The sequence below is a fragment of the Gallus gallus genome, chromosome Z (assembly GCF_016699485.2).
Source record: "Gallus gallus isolate bGalGal1 chromosome Z, bGalGal1.mat.broiler.GRCg7b, whole genome shotgun sequence".
Classification (NCBI taxonomy): Eukaryota; Metazoa; Chordata; class Aves; order Galliformes; family Phasianidae; genus Gallus; species Gallus gallus.
In genome coordinates, this window is record NC_052572.1 from 37,319,528 (window position 1) to 37,336,698 (window position 17,171).

General features: G+C 37.5%; 1 protein-coding gene across 1 annotated transcript; it reads right to left on the reverse strand.

Annotated features, from left to right (window-relative positions):
* Positions 1-275: 275 nt before the first annotated feature.
* LOC124417067 (transient receptor potential cation channel subfamily M member 6-like) lies at positions 276-16,728 on the reverse strand. The gene is made up of 7 exons (XM_046905505.1): positions 15,447-16,728; positions 14,104-14,390; positions 13,752-13,834; positions 11,371-11,576; positions 9,393-9,444; positions 5,611-5,732; positions 276-4,746 (listed from the first exon to the last, which is right to left on the reverse strand). Exons 1-7 carry the CDS (start codon positions 15,451-15,453, stop codon positions 4,625-4,627), a joined length of 879 nt encoding a protein of 292 aa, XP_046761461.1. The 5' UTR covers positions 15,454-16,728; the 3' UTR covers positions 276-4,624.
* Between the last annotated feature and the right edge of the window lie 443 nt (positions 16,729-17,171).

Genomic DNA, 17,171 nt, shown 5'->3' on the forward strand with positions numbered 1-17,171 from the left:
TTCCTTAAACCTGTACATGATTTTATTTATAATTAACAAGTTTTCCAAGAATCAAAGAAGCATCTCAATGAAAAAAAAAATCCAAAGGTTACTGAGCATCTAATAAATTATGATCTAATAAATAAATAAAACATCTAGTAATGTATCTAATTTCTGCTTTTGTAAAAAATAAATTACTTATGGGATGGGAGTATAAATATTTTTGCTGCAAGCATATAGAAACTAATGCTACTCAACAATCAAAACAAAAGAAGAGCTGGAAACCACACAGTAGATAAAGAATTAGTATATATTTATTACACTGAAATTAAAAAGAAAAATAACCATGCCATTTTCTGTATGCAACTTTCACCTTACTATTTCATCATTTCATTTTACACCCGCCAAAAAACGGAAACATTCTGAAAATTTGTTTTTTACTCTTTTGAAACAGTCTGAGATAAATTGACAAAACTACAACAAGTACAACTCAATTTCTAGGAAAGTTAGATGTATTATCCCTTCTGCCTTTATTCTTAGCAATAGAGAAAGAATCGCAAATACACTACAACTGTGAATAAAATAAATGGGGAAAAAAAAAAACCAAAAAACAACTTCCTGAGAATGAGCTTTGGAATTTCTGAATATTTTTCATAAGTTGAAGCTGTTTTCCCAATGCAGTAGCTGCCAGATACATATCTGGCTTTGATTCAATTGAATTTCTGAAAAAGTTTCCTTTAAGATCTCGCTGCTGGAACAGGTCCAGAGGAGTCCATGAGGATGATCAGAGGGCTGGAGCACCTCTCCTATGAAGACAGGCTGAGAGAGTTGGGCTTCTTCAGCCTGGAGAAAAGAAAGATCCTTGGAGACCTTGTTGTGGCCTTCCAGTAACTTGAGGAGAGCTTCTAGGCAGGAGAGAGACTGACTTTTTACAAGATACACTATCGAGTTAGGGCAAGTGGGGAGGTTTAGGCAGAAATTCTTAACTCAGAGGACAGTGAGGCACTGTCACAGGCTGCCCAGAGACGCTGTGGGTGCCCCATCCCTGGGGGCACTCAAGGCCAGGTTGGATGGGGCCCTGGGCAGCCCCACTAGGAGTGTTAAACAATAATCCCAAATGTGCTTTCTGCAAAAACAAATACTGAAACCAATAATTAGAAAACCCTACGGCTTAATGTGCAAGATCCCCTCATCTATGCCAACTGTTAAACAAGAAGAGGAAGAACCCTATCCTGAAAATCTTTCATTCCACATACACACTTTTATTGTGTAGCATATTGCTCTTCCCACTAAGGGTTTCTGGCTCTTTCTCATGTTTTCTGGAGGTCTGGCCTTCAACCTAAGCCCAGTGTTTAGATATCAAAAATGACTTTAAAGAATGTACAGAAATTATGGTATGAATAACACCAAGGACTCAAATAAATTATTATTAGTATTATAATTTCATTATAATTACTGAACAATGACTAAGTTGGGGTGAAGAAAGGTCTTTAGTTGGATTACCAAAATTTACATTTCAGTGAAATGTGAATCAGCCTTCCCCCCAAAAAAGTGCAAAAAAAGAATGGTGAGGCAAAATTAATTAACCTCAGAATCAATTGAATTTTTAGGTTTAGTGCTTACATGCCTGGAATTATTAATGTTCTGACAGAAGTATATATAGCAATACTTTGAAATGCATCCTTTTCTTGTTCTATCACATTAGTACTTCACACAGAAAAAAAAAAAAAAAAAAAAAAAAACCTGATATCAAATACGTATGTATCAACTGTATTTTAACAGATGAGTACCTTGAAAGGACCCTTTATTTGAGGGGAAGGTAGTACGTACCAGGATGGATAAATAATAAAAAGGAATAAAATGAATCTACATGGATATGTGCTCTGCCTAATCTCACAAGTATTGTTCTGAATGCAGAAGTAACTCTCTTTGAAAGGCAACAGAAAAGTTGTCAAGAGAGGAAAATCTCAAGTATGGATTCAGGGAATATCTCCAAAACTTAAAAAGAAACTAAAGGCACTCAGAACCAGCCTAGTGCATGGAAGTTGTTTTTTATGTCTAATACAAATTGTTCATAAAACTCACAAAATTTTTGCATCCCCGAATATAAGAATTTATGGCAATGATTGGGGAAAACAGCACTATTAGGGCAGTATTTAAAACAATCTTCAGCTCTAAGATGTATTAAGTGTCACTTAACTTGGCCAAATGTAAAGACAAATTAACAGTTAGAGATCCTTTAGAAAAAGTTCAGTCTGTAAAGAATTTGTGTATGTATGTGAGTATACACATCTCTACAGCTCTCTTTTAAGACAACAGCCACTTGAAGCAGAACTACTGTTGTATCAGCAATGGGATGAAAATCTATCATCATTCTGTAAAAACAAAATTAAACAACCTCACTAGTAAGCTGCAAAATGTCACCTGTGAAAGAAAGAAAGGTAACCTCTTTCGTAGAAGTGAAAATGTGTAAGTTTTCTGATATGTTGAATTGATTAAAAAAAAATGGATAGTAAAATCTAATAGGAAGAAAGGTGATGTTTTTTTGCACAGAAAGAGGAAAAGCAAGAAGAATCACTTCAGGGTGGTCTCAGGAACTGAAGACGGCTGTCTCAGCTGAGTGTACTGTTGGTGGTTGTGTTGATGTCATAATCAATATCATAATCAATACAGAAACTGGGAGCATATCACTGGTAAAGTATAACTTCTGTAGAAGGCCATTCATATCCTGGTTTACATCAAAAGCAGAATGACCAGCAAGTTGAAGGAAGTGATTCTCCCTCTCTACTCCACTCTTGTAAGACACCACCTGGTGTACCACATTCAGCTTTGGAAACCTCAGCATAAGGCACAAACCTGTTAAAATGGGTCCAGAGGAAGGCCTCAAGTATGATGAGAGGGTTGGAGCACCTCCACAGTGTTAGAAAGGCTGAGAATGTTGGGATTACTTAGCCTAGAGCCTCTCCCCAGCCTCTGTGGAGATTCTACAGCAACCTTTCAGTACTTACAGGGGGCCTGCAAGAAAGATAGGGAATCACTCTTTATGAGGGAGGGTAGCAATTAAGGCATAGGCTTGTAAGTGAAAGAGTAGATCTAGAGTAGATATTAGGAAGAAATTCTTTACTCAAAGGATGGTGAGATGTTGGAACAGATAAGCTGTGGACAGCCCATCCCTGCAAGTGTTCAAGGCCAGGATGGATGAGGCTTTGAGCAACCTAATCTAGTAGGAGGTGTCCTGGAAAACTTCTTCTAACAGTTGGCAACCCTGCCCATGGCAGAGCTGGATGATCTTTAAGGTCCCTTCCAACTCAATTTTTCTATGTTTCTAATGCTTCTAAAATTCCTCTGTGTACATAAAAATTTCTAAATATACAAAATTAATAGTAAGTATAACAAGTAGGTCCTTTAAACATTAAAATTTACTATACACTGTGGCAGAAATATGATTTTATTTCTTATTCAAGTATTAACTTTTCTGTTGATGTGCATGTCTGCTTTAAGTATTTCTACTCTTAATACAAAATTACAGAGATGTTTTAATGGTAGAAGTGATCTTTAATACAACATAAGTTGTATTAGATGTTTGTGCTGAACAGATCATTTCAATTCTTATTCTACACAAAAACATATTGCACATAACTGACTTTCATTTTTATGAACTTCTACTGAATCAACAGAAACACATCAACATGTTGTAAAAGCATACAGATATCACACTGATAGAAAACAATCCTTTGTACAGCCTGGCAATGGCAATAAAAATCTAAATACCAAATGGAACACATTACTTTTTATGGCTTTTAAAATGTTTTGCAATTAACCACCTAATGACTTAACAACACTCTGAAGGTAACATGAAGAAAAGTAGATCCTGCTAAAATTTAAATCACAATCAGTTATTCTTTATGTTTGTTCTAAAGATCATGAATCTATCAAATTTATCAACACAGAATAGGAAAGATAAACAATGCTTGTGGGCCCAATAAACTAACTCTTCATTGTTTGATTTGGTTTTGGTATATGAGAAGGATTGAAGCTCCCATAAAATTCTACATTACACTTGTTATATCAGCAACAACTGTTTAACCACTAATTTGTTACTTGTGTCTTCTAGGTCTGTCTCTGGGTCAAAGTCAACAAACAAGACAAAACTGTACTTCTGCAATGCCTTGGAAAGTCTCCTATACACAGGGCAAAAGTGAGGATGTTTTTGAGTGGCCTCCACATTTGAAAATGTGTGATTTACATGTGTATACAGTTATTTATTGAAGAGCAGAGAGATAAATCACATCAAATTATTTCCCACCGTAACTGTTTTGTCACAGTCATTATCCTAAGCAAGTACATTTTGGAACCATTAACCACATTTCCAGAAAAAGGCACTAATGCAACAGTTCATCCAGCTAAGAAGGGACCTGCTCCTGGCAATTATATGGGTAGTAAAAATGGACCATCAGAAGGCCATGGGAAGGGAGTAAATAAAAAGATTTTTTTGTTGTTGTTTCTTGCCTATAGCATCTGTCAAGTGATCAGAACTGACGTTGCAATCAGATATCTATGTTTTGTTCTTTTGGACTGACACATGGCAATGACAAGGGACAGGTTTTCAAGCTTCCAAGTATGCACTCTGCTCACAGCCATTGCTTCACAGCCGTGTGTCATACTCCACAGTCTCGTTTTCGTCATCACTTCCTCTGGCACTTGTCTCTATTTCTTTTTTGAAGGCTGGACAGAATCTTTCCACTGTGCAGTCATTTCTTCTCAAATCTATGGCAAGAAAAGTAACTCAGTGAATCAATCAAGGAAATGTTTGAAAAGCACGTACACCCTGGGTAGAATGTCCAGACCTACATCTGATGGCCAAGAGTCTGCTACCAGGTTCCAAGATATAGAAAATCTGGAGCAGGGCAAATCGGAGACAGGGGAAAGAGAGCCTTGGAGGAGCCAATAGTGATATGAGTTAGTATGAATGAGCCTCCCTTACTATGTCTATTTAGCTGACTTTCCCCTTTATTATCTCTGACTGCCACAGACACAAACAATCCAAAACAGTAACACTGAAGTTCCCATTTCCAAATCGAACATCGATTATTACTCTTTGTAGGTACAAGGAAGTAGCTTTCTCTGGGAAAGAAAAAAAAAAATGTAGGTGGAAATTCATCCCTAATAGCAATCTATTTTGGCTTTGAGACTTGTACATCTGCTTCACAGTGAAGAGAAGTCCATTCTGTCAACTAACATGAACAACTGGCAATCCAGCTAAGGAGGAAGTAAGAGCTGTAGTGGCTAATGCTTTGCTAATTTTTAGACTGTTTTTTCTTTTTAAAAATTATTGCTGATGTTATCTGTAGAGATCACCCTGAAAAAAATGATCAATTTGCATAGCAAAGGAAACAATTCAAGGGGTAGAAGCTTTCATGCTGAATGTTAAAATGGTTGCTGGGCGAAACAGAAAGGTAAAAGGTCAATGTTCTCTTATTTGCCTTCACCCAGAGAGAGTATGCCAACCATAAACTCTCAGCTCTGTAGAATTTCTGAACTTGATGCTGCAGCACACCTAAGCCTGTACTGCCACACACTTAGAAAGCTAGACATAGGTTAAAAATTAATCTTTAGTTAATCTTTGAATACCAGGAAGTTTCAGCCTCTTGCAGCAAGAGTTACAGTTATGCTTTGCGATGAAGTTTCTTATTGCATCTTCTCCTAGGTTTGCTGGTCCAAATACCATCTTTCCAGATCTAAAAGGAATAACACTGAATAATAAACAAACTCAAAATAATGCAATTGTAGAGAAGAGAAAGGTTTATAATTTCCATCTATTGAATCAGAAGTAATTTAGCTATTTCTAAAGAAACAAACAACAACAACAACAACAAAACATACATCTTCAGTTTCTTAGCTCTGAGACAAGAAAACTGCCAATTGTGGTAAAGAGTTAGCTCATATATAACCCACATCTACTTTTCCTTCCTGCAGCACTGCAGAGATGGAGTGTGGTTATGATCTGCTTTGAAGGGAGAGAGGACAGACCTAGACTATCCTCAGACAGTTCCTACTAAAATGCTCAAAAAGAAAATTTGGGCATAATGACATTAAGACATTGTATGCCAGATCCTAACTGTTACAGTCACTGTTCATTCTCATTAAGAAAATGTTTTTGTTTTTGTTTCAGTGTTGGGCACCTGAGAATAAACCAGAACTAGCAAATACTTACTTTTACCTTATTTTAGAACTGAAAACTGAAAGTCTCAGTCGTATCAATGTGCAACATTGAATAAGGACTTAGTATACTGCTGGCAGGCAAGGCTTTAAAATTTATTGGCTTCTTTCTGTGCTCATTACCATGTGTCTGTACTCTGGCCAATTCAGCAACATTACTAAGGGATCCATTTGTGGAAGTTCATTGCATATTCTGAATGAAGCTGACACAATTACAAATAGAAGCAAGCTATAGGCACACATGTTTTAGAAGTACCACATAATTATATCAGATCTTTAATGTAGTCTGAAAGATCAGCGTTCATTAATTTTAACATTGTTCCACTATTATTCTCAAGAATTTAATTGACATTCCAGACATCACAGAGCACAGCATACAAGAAACACTTCTAAAGAAACTTTATGAATGCAAGTGCTTTATTTTAATGATATGCAGAGTAGAAACAATACATTTTAATATCTGAAATAAATTACAGCTCTGAGAAGCTACAGAAAAAGATTTTAACTCTCTCAAATCTATCTGTAATTCACACTAACATAAAATATTGTAAGGAAAGCTGTTTTCAAATATGACATTGCCATTCCATAACGGAGAAGAGCAATGAATAGTAAAAACTAGTATCTGTCTAATTTCTGGCAGATAGTGATGATTATCTGTCTTCTGGATCATTTGAAGGACTGGTCTACTCAGCTTTTACTGAAGATTAGTACAAGCAAACATATAGGAAGTAAAATGCTATGCAAGTGTCGTGTATACACTTTAGATGACATGATGCTACATTATCATTTTTATTTAGTGGATAAATAAATGGAAGGTCGCAAACAGAGAATTGTGGTAGATACCACTATTTCCAGCTGGAGGCCACTGATGAGTGGTGTCCCTTGGTAGCCCATCTTGGGATCAATACTCTTTAACATCTTTACCAATGACATGGATAACTAGATCAAGTGCACTCTCAGCAAGTTTGCAGATTACACCATGCTGAGTCAATATGACAGAAGGAAGGGATGCTGTACAGGGGGACAATGACAAACTCAAAAGGTGAGTCCCTGTGAGCCTAATGAGGTTCAACAAAACCAAGTGCAAGGGGCTGCACTTGAATAGACGTAAAACTTAACATGAGCCAACAGAGTGCACTTGCAGTCCAGAAGGCCAACAGTATCCTGGACTGCATCAGAAGCAAGGTGGCCAGCAGGATGAGGAAGGTGATATTCTCTTTCTGCTCTGTCCTTGTGAGGCCTTATCTGGAGTACAGCAGCCAGGTCCAGGGCCCCCAACTGAAGAAAGATGTGGATCTTTTGGAGAGAATCCAGAGGAGGGCCACAAGGATGACCAGAGGGCCAAAGCACCTCTCCTATGAAGACAGACCAAGGAATCTGGGCTTGTTCATCATTTTGAAGAAGAGACAGCTTCCAGAAGACCTCATTTTGTCCTTCCAATATTTAAAGGGAGATTATTAACACAATGGAAATAAGCTTCTTACATGGGCAGACAATGACAGAACAAGGGAGAATTGTTTTAAATTAAAAGAGGGGAGATTTAGATTAGATGTCAGGAGGAAGTTTTTCACAGAGTAGATGGTGTGGAACTGGCACAGGCTGCCCAGGAGAGGTTGTGGATGCCCTGTTCCTGGAAGTGTTCAAGGCCAGGCTGAATAGGGCCCTAGGCAGCCTGATCTAGTGCTTGATCTAACAGTTAGCAACCCTGCCCATACCAGGGCACTGGAAGTAGATGTTCTTTGTGGTCTCTTCCAACTCAAGCCATTCTCTGATTGTTTGACACTATGATGGTAAACTGTTGAAAATCTGGAAAGCTGGCCTGTCCTTACAGATCCAACACAGGAGTTACTTACTGAAGAATGGCCAGCTGAACTCTTCTTTCATCTTTGTGGCCCTCCTCTGGACCGTTCCAAAATTCCACATCTTCGACGTCCTCACCTAGACCCACTCAAAAAGCTCTACATCTTTCTTGTGCTGGGGGGCCCCTCAAAGCCACTCTCCTGGTTATTCACTGTCTATTTTTTGAGAAAAATACTGAACACAGCTTTTCACTATCTCAAAAAAGTATATAAATATGAGCCAATTGACTTAACAAATCATGACAGATCATGACAGACTTAATGGGTGTATCTTATAGCAATTTTTCACTGTGCAGAAAAGATGGGGAGGGACTCTATCAGGTATTGTAGTCATAAGACAGGGGTTAATGGTTTTAAACTAAAAGAGGGTAGGTTTACATTAGGCATCAGCGTCATAAGGCACTGCAACAGAGAAGCTGTGGGTGTCCCATCCCTGGAATTATTCAAGGCCAGGCTGGATGGGGCACTGGGCAGTCTGATATAGTGGGTGGCAACCTTGCCAATGGCAGAGGGGCTGGAAATGAGTGATCAGTAAGATCCACTTCAACCCAGACCATTCTACAATTCTATGAAAATTTTGTCACTGTGGTGTTCAACATGTTTATAATGTTTCCTTTAAAATAAATACAATATAGACAGTACACCTGCAACCATAATTTAGCATTCAAACATTAATACGGCAACTTATAACTAATTCTATTAAGGAAATCTAAATAATAGTTATAGAACTAAGAACTTGCTTCTAAAATAACCCTATTCTCATTTCTCAGTTTCTGCAGCCTGATGCATAAAGGCAGACTCCCATACTACTTTTTTTCTGTAACCTCCAACACAAGATTTATGATCTCAGCATCACAAATACAGATTTGGAAAGTACAGTATGCTTAAATACACCACTAGGACCTGTTGGAAAGATCAGATATGCAGACTCTCTCTCCTTGAGCCATGTGGCCCTATTTACTCAAAGAAACAGTGCCTCGCTAGGCAGGGGAAACCATACTATAATATTTAAGTCATTGATAAACTTGCTAGAAAACTTACATGGTCTTCAGGCTCCAATTCTCATACTCCTTGCAAAAGATCCTGTGAAGACTCCCCCCAATTTTCATACACTGCTCAGCATATGTAGGGAACTGGAATACATACAGACCCTCAAGTCCAGAGTCTATCAAGGCACACCAGAGGGCACAGCCTTGCCACTGCCATCACAGCTTCATTTACCCAAACGCCATGCAATAAATAAATCACACAAATAACATAAAAATCCTCTAAGTATACACAGACTGTCAGTAGAATGTTTGAACTGAATGACAATTTCATCATAGAGAAACCTACTTTTTGTCTTCAGGTTTAATCACAGATGGGTCTGTGAGGTTTTCCCCAACACCTACAATAAAATCAAGAGTGTGTTACAACAAAAGATAGTCATGATCTCATAACCTGACACTTAAGAAAAAAGTAATTACCCTTTTTCATTTTAGATCATAAAGTGTCACAATTAAAATGATCACAAACTAAAAAGAGAATGCCATGATTATAAAAATCTGTTAAGTATTGGCAAACTTACAGTTATGCAGTTTATTTATATGTAGACAGAAGGCTTATGCAAATACTCCTAACCACTAAACAATGTGCTAAAGCTGAAATAACTAAGCAAAATGTGACCAGCAGTAAGACTTTTATTTAAGTCAGAGTATGAGTACTAAACTAACACAAATCTTACTGATATCAATAAATCTAATCCCAGATATAGACTCTCGTCAAGGCAGCAAATACAACAAGCCATAAATCATTATTCAGTTATACAATGTGCAGAAGTTTGGGTCTCTTATTCCTTTTCCTTCTGCATAGCCACAGAAGTGGATTAAGTAATTTCACTATAATAACTAACTGCTGGTATCTATGTTGTAGTTTTCCCAAAATGATGTAATAATATCATTTTACCAAAAAGCTCTTTTCTTACATCTGAGGAAGTAGTATACTTTTATGGTAGAGATTCTATAAGAATATGATATGCAATAATTTTTATTTCAGTAGGCCACTGGTGATGAGTTTATATTCTGCAAGTAGCACCAGTAAAGACTACAAAAGACTGTTTTGTAACTGAAATACCCTGAAATTGCAATACTCTTTGATGAAAGTAATTTGAATTGACATAAATTAGACAAAAAGGCAGTGTGTATGTATGTGGAGATGGTCCCAGTATTATATAACTCGTGCCAGAGTTAAAACTAATCAGAACACCACAGGGAACAACCCTTGCACTCTTTCTAAACACCAGAAAAGAGAACTAAAAAATGAACAGAAGACCAAAACTAGGGAAGATTTTAGTCCATTTCCTCCTTTGACATGGAAACTGAAGCTCCTCCAGTCTTGATGAGATTTACATAGATGTTTAAATTCTCCACATTTGAGCCAACACAGTTGCACTGGAACTGTCAAGAGTTGTATAATAAACTCAAGCAAACCTAAGACAAATTCTAGTAGGCTATGGTTGAAGACACACTTTCTATATTTTTTTTCATGTGATGCTAAAACCAAATGAAGGCAAGCACAGAATTATAGGCTTACTTTGCATACTAAGCATATCTTTTTGTAATTCACAGCTTCTGGATGCTGTAGAATGTAAATATGTTAAGTCTCGGTCTACCCATACACATTTCCCTTGACAGAAATGACAAACAATGGTGTTTATACCATTTGATGGGTGCTGTTCATCTTGTGAACATTGTCAACTGTTTTATCTCTTTAAAATGTGCCATGTTCCTACTTATACACGTACAGTAAAGTCATCACACGCTCTTTGAAGGAGCCACCAGACTTTGTGAATAGCACTCAGGTTTACAGCTTATGTAAACTGCTTACAGATTTATTAAAAAGAAAAATGAAAATACACAGACAGCAGTTCAAACTCTCCAGACAGATATACACACATTAAGTATGTATATATACATGGGCATACTTGAATCTCTGTATTATTTATATATCTTAATAAAAATAAAAATATCTGAACTGTAGAGTGTTTTTCTGGAGCTGGCTGAAATGTTCCCATACACTTTAACTACCTGCTGTTTGCCCATTCATCCTAGATGTACTTGAAACCAAATTATTGTCCCACAACATCCACATTAATCCAGAGTATTTCTGTTGATGCTCAATTAAGAGGACCTCACAATAGATATCCAGGGGCTACATGAGCTTTTCTAGTTTGCAGAAAAGAAGAGAATTTGGCCTGTTTCTCAGTATTAAATTCTCTTTTGAGAGAATTGCTTTCCACTTGGTTTAAAGCTAGTAATCCCATGCTAGCAGTCACCTTGCAAATCCAGGACAAGGAGCTCCCCACGAGTATACACATAGGTCCAGTGAGAGAAGGCCAGCATCAGCTCTTCAAGCAAGCTTCTAGGTGTAATCTCATCTCCATTGTTGTTATTGTATTTCCGAAATTCACCAGTCATGTACTTCTCAATGGTCAGCCACTGGTTTGCAGAATGGCAGTAAATGAGGAAAACTTCCAGGAACCTGTGGATATAAAAGAGTGTAAAAGGGTAACAAATACCTTCATAGTCACCATACAGCATAATGCCAAGCAAATATACCAAAACAGAGGACATGTCTTCACTAGGTGGATTATTTTCAACAGCAAGAGGTACCAAACATTAGACAGCACAACGGCTTTCTCAGTTTCGTAGATAACAAAACAATGTATTTCATCAGAAGATATAGTTAAGATATAGATATAGACAAGCAACATAATCTGATGTCCTGGTTTTGGCTGAAATAGAGTTAATTTTCTTCCTAGTAGCAGGTATGCTGCTGTCTGTGTTTTGGATTCAGGATGAGAACGTTTTAGCTGTTGAAGAGAAGTACTGCACAAAATTAAGGATTTTCCTGCTTTTCATGCTGCTCTGCCATCAAGAAGCTGGAGATGCACAAGATTCTGGGAGGAGCCCGCACTGATGACCCAAACTAACAAAGGGCATATCTTGTACCACAGGAAATCATGTTGAAGGATAAAATTGGGGGAACCAACCAGGGAGGCTGCCAGGGCACTGGTCAGCAGGTGGTGAACAACTGCATTGTGCAACACACAGTATTTCATTTATCTTCTATCATTGTTATTTTCCTTTCCTTTTCTGTCCTATTAAACTGTCGTTATCTTAACCAGTGAGGTTTTTTTTCTGATTCTCTCCTCTATCTCAATAAGGGAGAGTGAGCAAACAGCTATGTGGTGCTCAGCTGCCCGCTGGGTTGAACCCCAACATCTGATTTAACTCCAGACAACTTTAATTATCTTTATCAATTTTTCATATGTTAACCGTGTTAAAGGTAATTCTTGTCTAAGGAACAGCATCATGAAGAAGCTTATTTTGATATCACATCTAGATATACAGGTAAAGTACAATGATACCTATCTTTTAAAAAGTTTCAAAGGAGGGGTGAGGTTTTGTTGGTTTTTTTTTTTTTTTTTTTTTTTTTTGGCAAATAACTTTACTCTTAGAGGGAAATTACCCAATAAAGATGACAATTTACTCAAACCACTATATATAATGGAGATTATGCTACAGAATGTTCACGTCAAAGAGCAGTCAGGGACTCTTTCATTTGTCTGCAATTTCCTATCTTCTGTAGACAGAAATAGTCAAACCTCTGTACGTAGTGCTGACATGGGAAACTCTACATTGCTCCTGCCCTGTAGATTGAAGCTGTAGATCCCACTCAAGTGGGAGGAGAGGAGGAAACAAGGATTCTTGGGAATAAATCACTCAGAATCACTCATTAAAACTCATCTAATTGTACCCACTGAAATAATTTCTATACTGAAAACAGAAAGTGCCAAACCGGTCCATACCATTTCTCTCAAGGAAGAAAAGGACCACAGAAATAGCATCTCTGAAAGACAGAGTAAAAAAGCAGTGGAACAGAGGATTGTTGTGCTGCACTCACTATTTTACCTCCCCATCTCACCTTCCGTAAGATTCTCATTAGACATCATGTGCTGCACATTAAGCATAGACTAGCTGGCTATGCACTATTATGCAGATGTTCACTGGCCAAAGAACTGCCACCAGAGTAAATCCAAAACAGCTCAATTCTGCTTGCTTTTTTTCTTCCTGAAGTGGCCTTAAATAGGGCATCTCTTTCTCTGCTAAACCGTTGGCAAATCTGTACCCACCAAGATAAGGGAAAGTCTGTTTTAATATGCGGCTATATCATTTCAGAAGTGCAGATTGAAAAGAAGCAATTCTAGAAACAATCAATGGAAATGTGTAGAAAAGGTAACTAGAAGGTAAAAACTCCAACACAGGTTAGAAATAGTGTCCCTTAGCACTTTCTAGGTCAGACCTGCCTATCTATCCTAAAAATATGACAAAGCTCTTCTGGGAAAAGATCTTTTGCTTTGCTGAACTCTTATGAGCTGAAGGCCTGATGTTTCTTGGCATGCTCATTGTCCTGGTTTAAATTCCTTTTAGTAACACCCCCTTCTTTAAGTCACTATTATCCCCATTATCTTCTACCCTAATTTATTTTTACATATCAATGTACTTATTGCTTTTAATTAAGTATTTAAGACATAAATACTGTTTAAAGCAGCAGCTATTTCAATCTCCTATGGAAAAAGATCCCACATTAGACCTGGGACATAGCTGAGAAAATAAACCTTTGACACTTAATCCTTAAAGACAGTGATTTTACCTTGGAGTATAAGGAATAGTATGAGGCTTTACTTGATTGAAGGTATAGATTAACTTTTGGGCAGCCCTTTGCTGTTGGATCTCCTGAAGAAAAGCATGTTGTTAAGCATCACTTTAATTTGGTATCATGAAAAAAAAGGCAGCATTAATTGAAAAACAAACAAAAAAACAAAAACCATCTGATTGTATATATTGCTTAAAAGTGGGAGATGTATCTTCCTCAGAACTATTTTCCTTTCCAGAAGGTAACATCAAAGCAAACATCAACCATACTAGACATTCACATATAAGCAGTATAACATTTAAGACATGTCAGACTATACCAGTCAGTGTCCCTTCAGGTCTGTACTCACCCTCAAGCAGAGATGTAACACTGTACCATCATGAAAGATCTTTTGCCAAGTCTGAACCACCTCTGGCAAAAAAGACTTCACAATAAATACTTGTCCCAGCTTTAACACATCATTCTCAGACCAAGTACAAATGACTTTCATGGCCCTCCGCAGACCCCCATCCATCTCCTCCCGTGACAAGACTTGGATCATTGCAGCCATACCATGCTGGGACCAAGAAGACATGCTTTTACCAAGGTTCATAGGTGAACTCTCTTCAAGTCGATAGACAGTCACTTCCTCTCCAGCTTAAATGAAAGAAAGTTTTGTCAGTAGACATCTCATATTGGAGAAACAGGAGAGAACTGCATTTTCATTCAGTATCTTAAAATAACACACTACTTTACATACCTTTGCAAGCCATTTGTGTGAAAACTTGCCCTAAGTTTATACTATCTATTACTACAGATCTATCGTGATAACATAAATGGCCCAAATGTGTCAAAGCTCCAGACAGAGATGAATTTAAGATTTCATGCATTCTTTCACAGAAACAAAGCTGAGCAATAGCCTGGTCTATATAAAACAATCTCTTTTGCCACAATTTTTAAGTACTTAAAAATAGTTGAACTTTAAAGATGCATATTTTTGGACAGTTATCATCTTCAGCACAAACTTTAAGCGTGGCTCCCTCTGTTTATGCACCATGTGGAAACTGGATTTTTAGTAAGACTTTTTTTAAGCTAATCAAGACCCAGGCAACACTCATAATATTTTCCTTTAAACTGTGCTTAACAAAACAAACATTAGGCAAAACAAACAGACAAACACAGCTTGTGATGGTTAATGACTACAAAAATAAAGGGCTAGAGATTGTCGTCTTTTGAGGAAGAGAACTGAGTTTCTTAGAAGTAATAAATAGCGAATTGGCCATGATAAACCAGGAAAATTAGATTGAAAAGGGAATGGTCCTTCCTCAGAGAAAATAACCCTAGAAGAACAAGCTAAAGCAAGTAGAAACGAAGTCTATAATTCTGGCATTTTAAATTAAGATTTATCTTTTTCCTAGAAGTTCCCATGGTTTTTGTATTGCATTAAATTTCAGAAGTTCTGCTCTGGTCAATAATATCATTTCTGAAAACAGAATAAATCTGGTGAGTTTTAATTCTGTGATGTGGTTTCCCTATACACATAGATTGCACCAAAAGTAATGTCTCCTGCTTATTTTCAAGGAAACTACAACAGATACAAAGAGCACAATAACACTATTTCATAGAGAAAATTCTCAGTTACAAAACACTATTTTTCAACATAGTCACTACTACTTGCTATGTATTTTTGCTAGTAATGAACAAGAGCCATACATGCCATGCTTGTAAAAATCTGCACCAGTGAAGGTGACCCTCTGTTTCACAGGTGCTATGACAACATTGTTGCTAAGGAAAACATTGTCCATGCAAACATCTTTAGCAGAACAGATAGAAATCAGAATGTGTCAGATCCAGACTATACAGTGGGTGTGGTAGTACAATCCAAACAAAATAGGCAATGGGCTCCATGGTCTTTAAACTGGTAGGGCCTAGTGTTACAGTGTTGTAAGAGAAAGGTTGATTTCTTCTATGAACTGATTCTGGAAGTTTGACTCTTCAATTTAGACAGCATCTCAAGGTAGCAGTCAGAATGGACATTTGTCTGGGTTCCAGGAAAGTAGAAGTATCCCCTCTTTCCTATCCCAAAAGACAGTGCACATCACTTTACCTGCTGAAGGCTGTATCATGAGTTTTCACTTCCGCGGGGAATTCACATGTTGCCACTCCATGAACTGCCATTTTGACTCTAGTTTGTATTGGTGACACCATGTCTGGTTACTGGTAATTATGTGATCCAGGACACTGCCATTTTCAGCCTCTTATCTGTTCTGACAAACTTGCATGCAGTGTTCTACTCCTGTATGAGCAGCTTTGCAGTATTCCAACACTGCCAACACCACTTCCAATGCACTGAAGCCAATATTCAGGTCTGTACGCAGTTGCCAGGTTGTAATCCACCATATTGAATGGATGAGTTGATAGAGATTTTCTTCATTTCATGGTATGACAGCTGTGTATCACTGTCTGGAACATGGCTTGTCTTTCACATCTCTTTTGGCACTGCTGAAACGCACTGCCCACTGCTTCACTGTACTCACATCCACAGCCTCCATAAATGCTCAGCAAGTATCGAAGATCATCAGTGAGTGCTATTTTTTCTGCATGGAGGAATTCAATGACACACCTTTGTTTCATATGCACATCTATGTCAGATGCTGTTTTATTAGACTCCCCCTCTGCTTCCATCTGTCACGTGGCAACAACATGTAACAGAACACTGGTGGGAAGATTCTACCTCCACTGCCACACCACTAACATCTGCCTCTTACATTGTGGCCAATTTAATAAAATAGGAGACATTACTTTTGGAGCAGTTCTCTTAGTTGTTAGAGCATTTGTCTCTTATGGTGCAAGCAAGACACATTTCTGCTTCTATCATTTGTAAACTAACACAATATTGGACTCAACTCACACTATTTGCCATGTGAATTCATTAGAAACTGATCTTAACTACTAAGTAGGATGAAGTAACTAGGTCTGCAAATAGCAAACAATGATGTAACAGAGGACAAACTGAATTCAGAGAGAAATAGTTCATTCTTGCCCCTGAGCATATCTTCATCAGTCAGCATTGATGCAGATGCTACTGAATGCCACAGTGCAAATGTTTTAATTTAAAATAAAGCAATGGAAAAGTCACTATATTACACAAAGGAAGACACTTGAATAAGGGTACTGTAACTATGTACATTTCTTTCTTAAACTTAGATTAATTCTTCATTTTATTATCTTTTGACAATTTAATACCTTAAAAGGTGTCTCCTGGGAGTCTGAAAGATTAGAATGTTCAATATGCTCATAGCTGTATTAATTATCTGCAGCAATCTGGTCCCAAGAAATCCTATGATGCTGCAAGTATCAGTAATTAGTTGCTGTGAGACAAAATATTCTATTCATTGAAGAAAACACACCTAGATCTCACATGTCTAGAGGCAGAGC

Bases quoted from the DNA above. Each gene is read 5' to 3' on its own strand.
- LOC124417067 (XM_046905505.1), bottom strand. The intron at 13,835-14,103 runs GTGAGTACAGAC...GCTTTTCTTCAG, and splicing joins TGTTACATCTCTGCTTGAGG to GAGATCCAACAGCAAAGGGC. The intron at 11,577-13,751 runs GTAAAATCACTG...TTATATCCACAG, and splicing joins ACTATTCCTTATACTCCAAG to GTTCCTGGAAGTTTTCCTCA.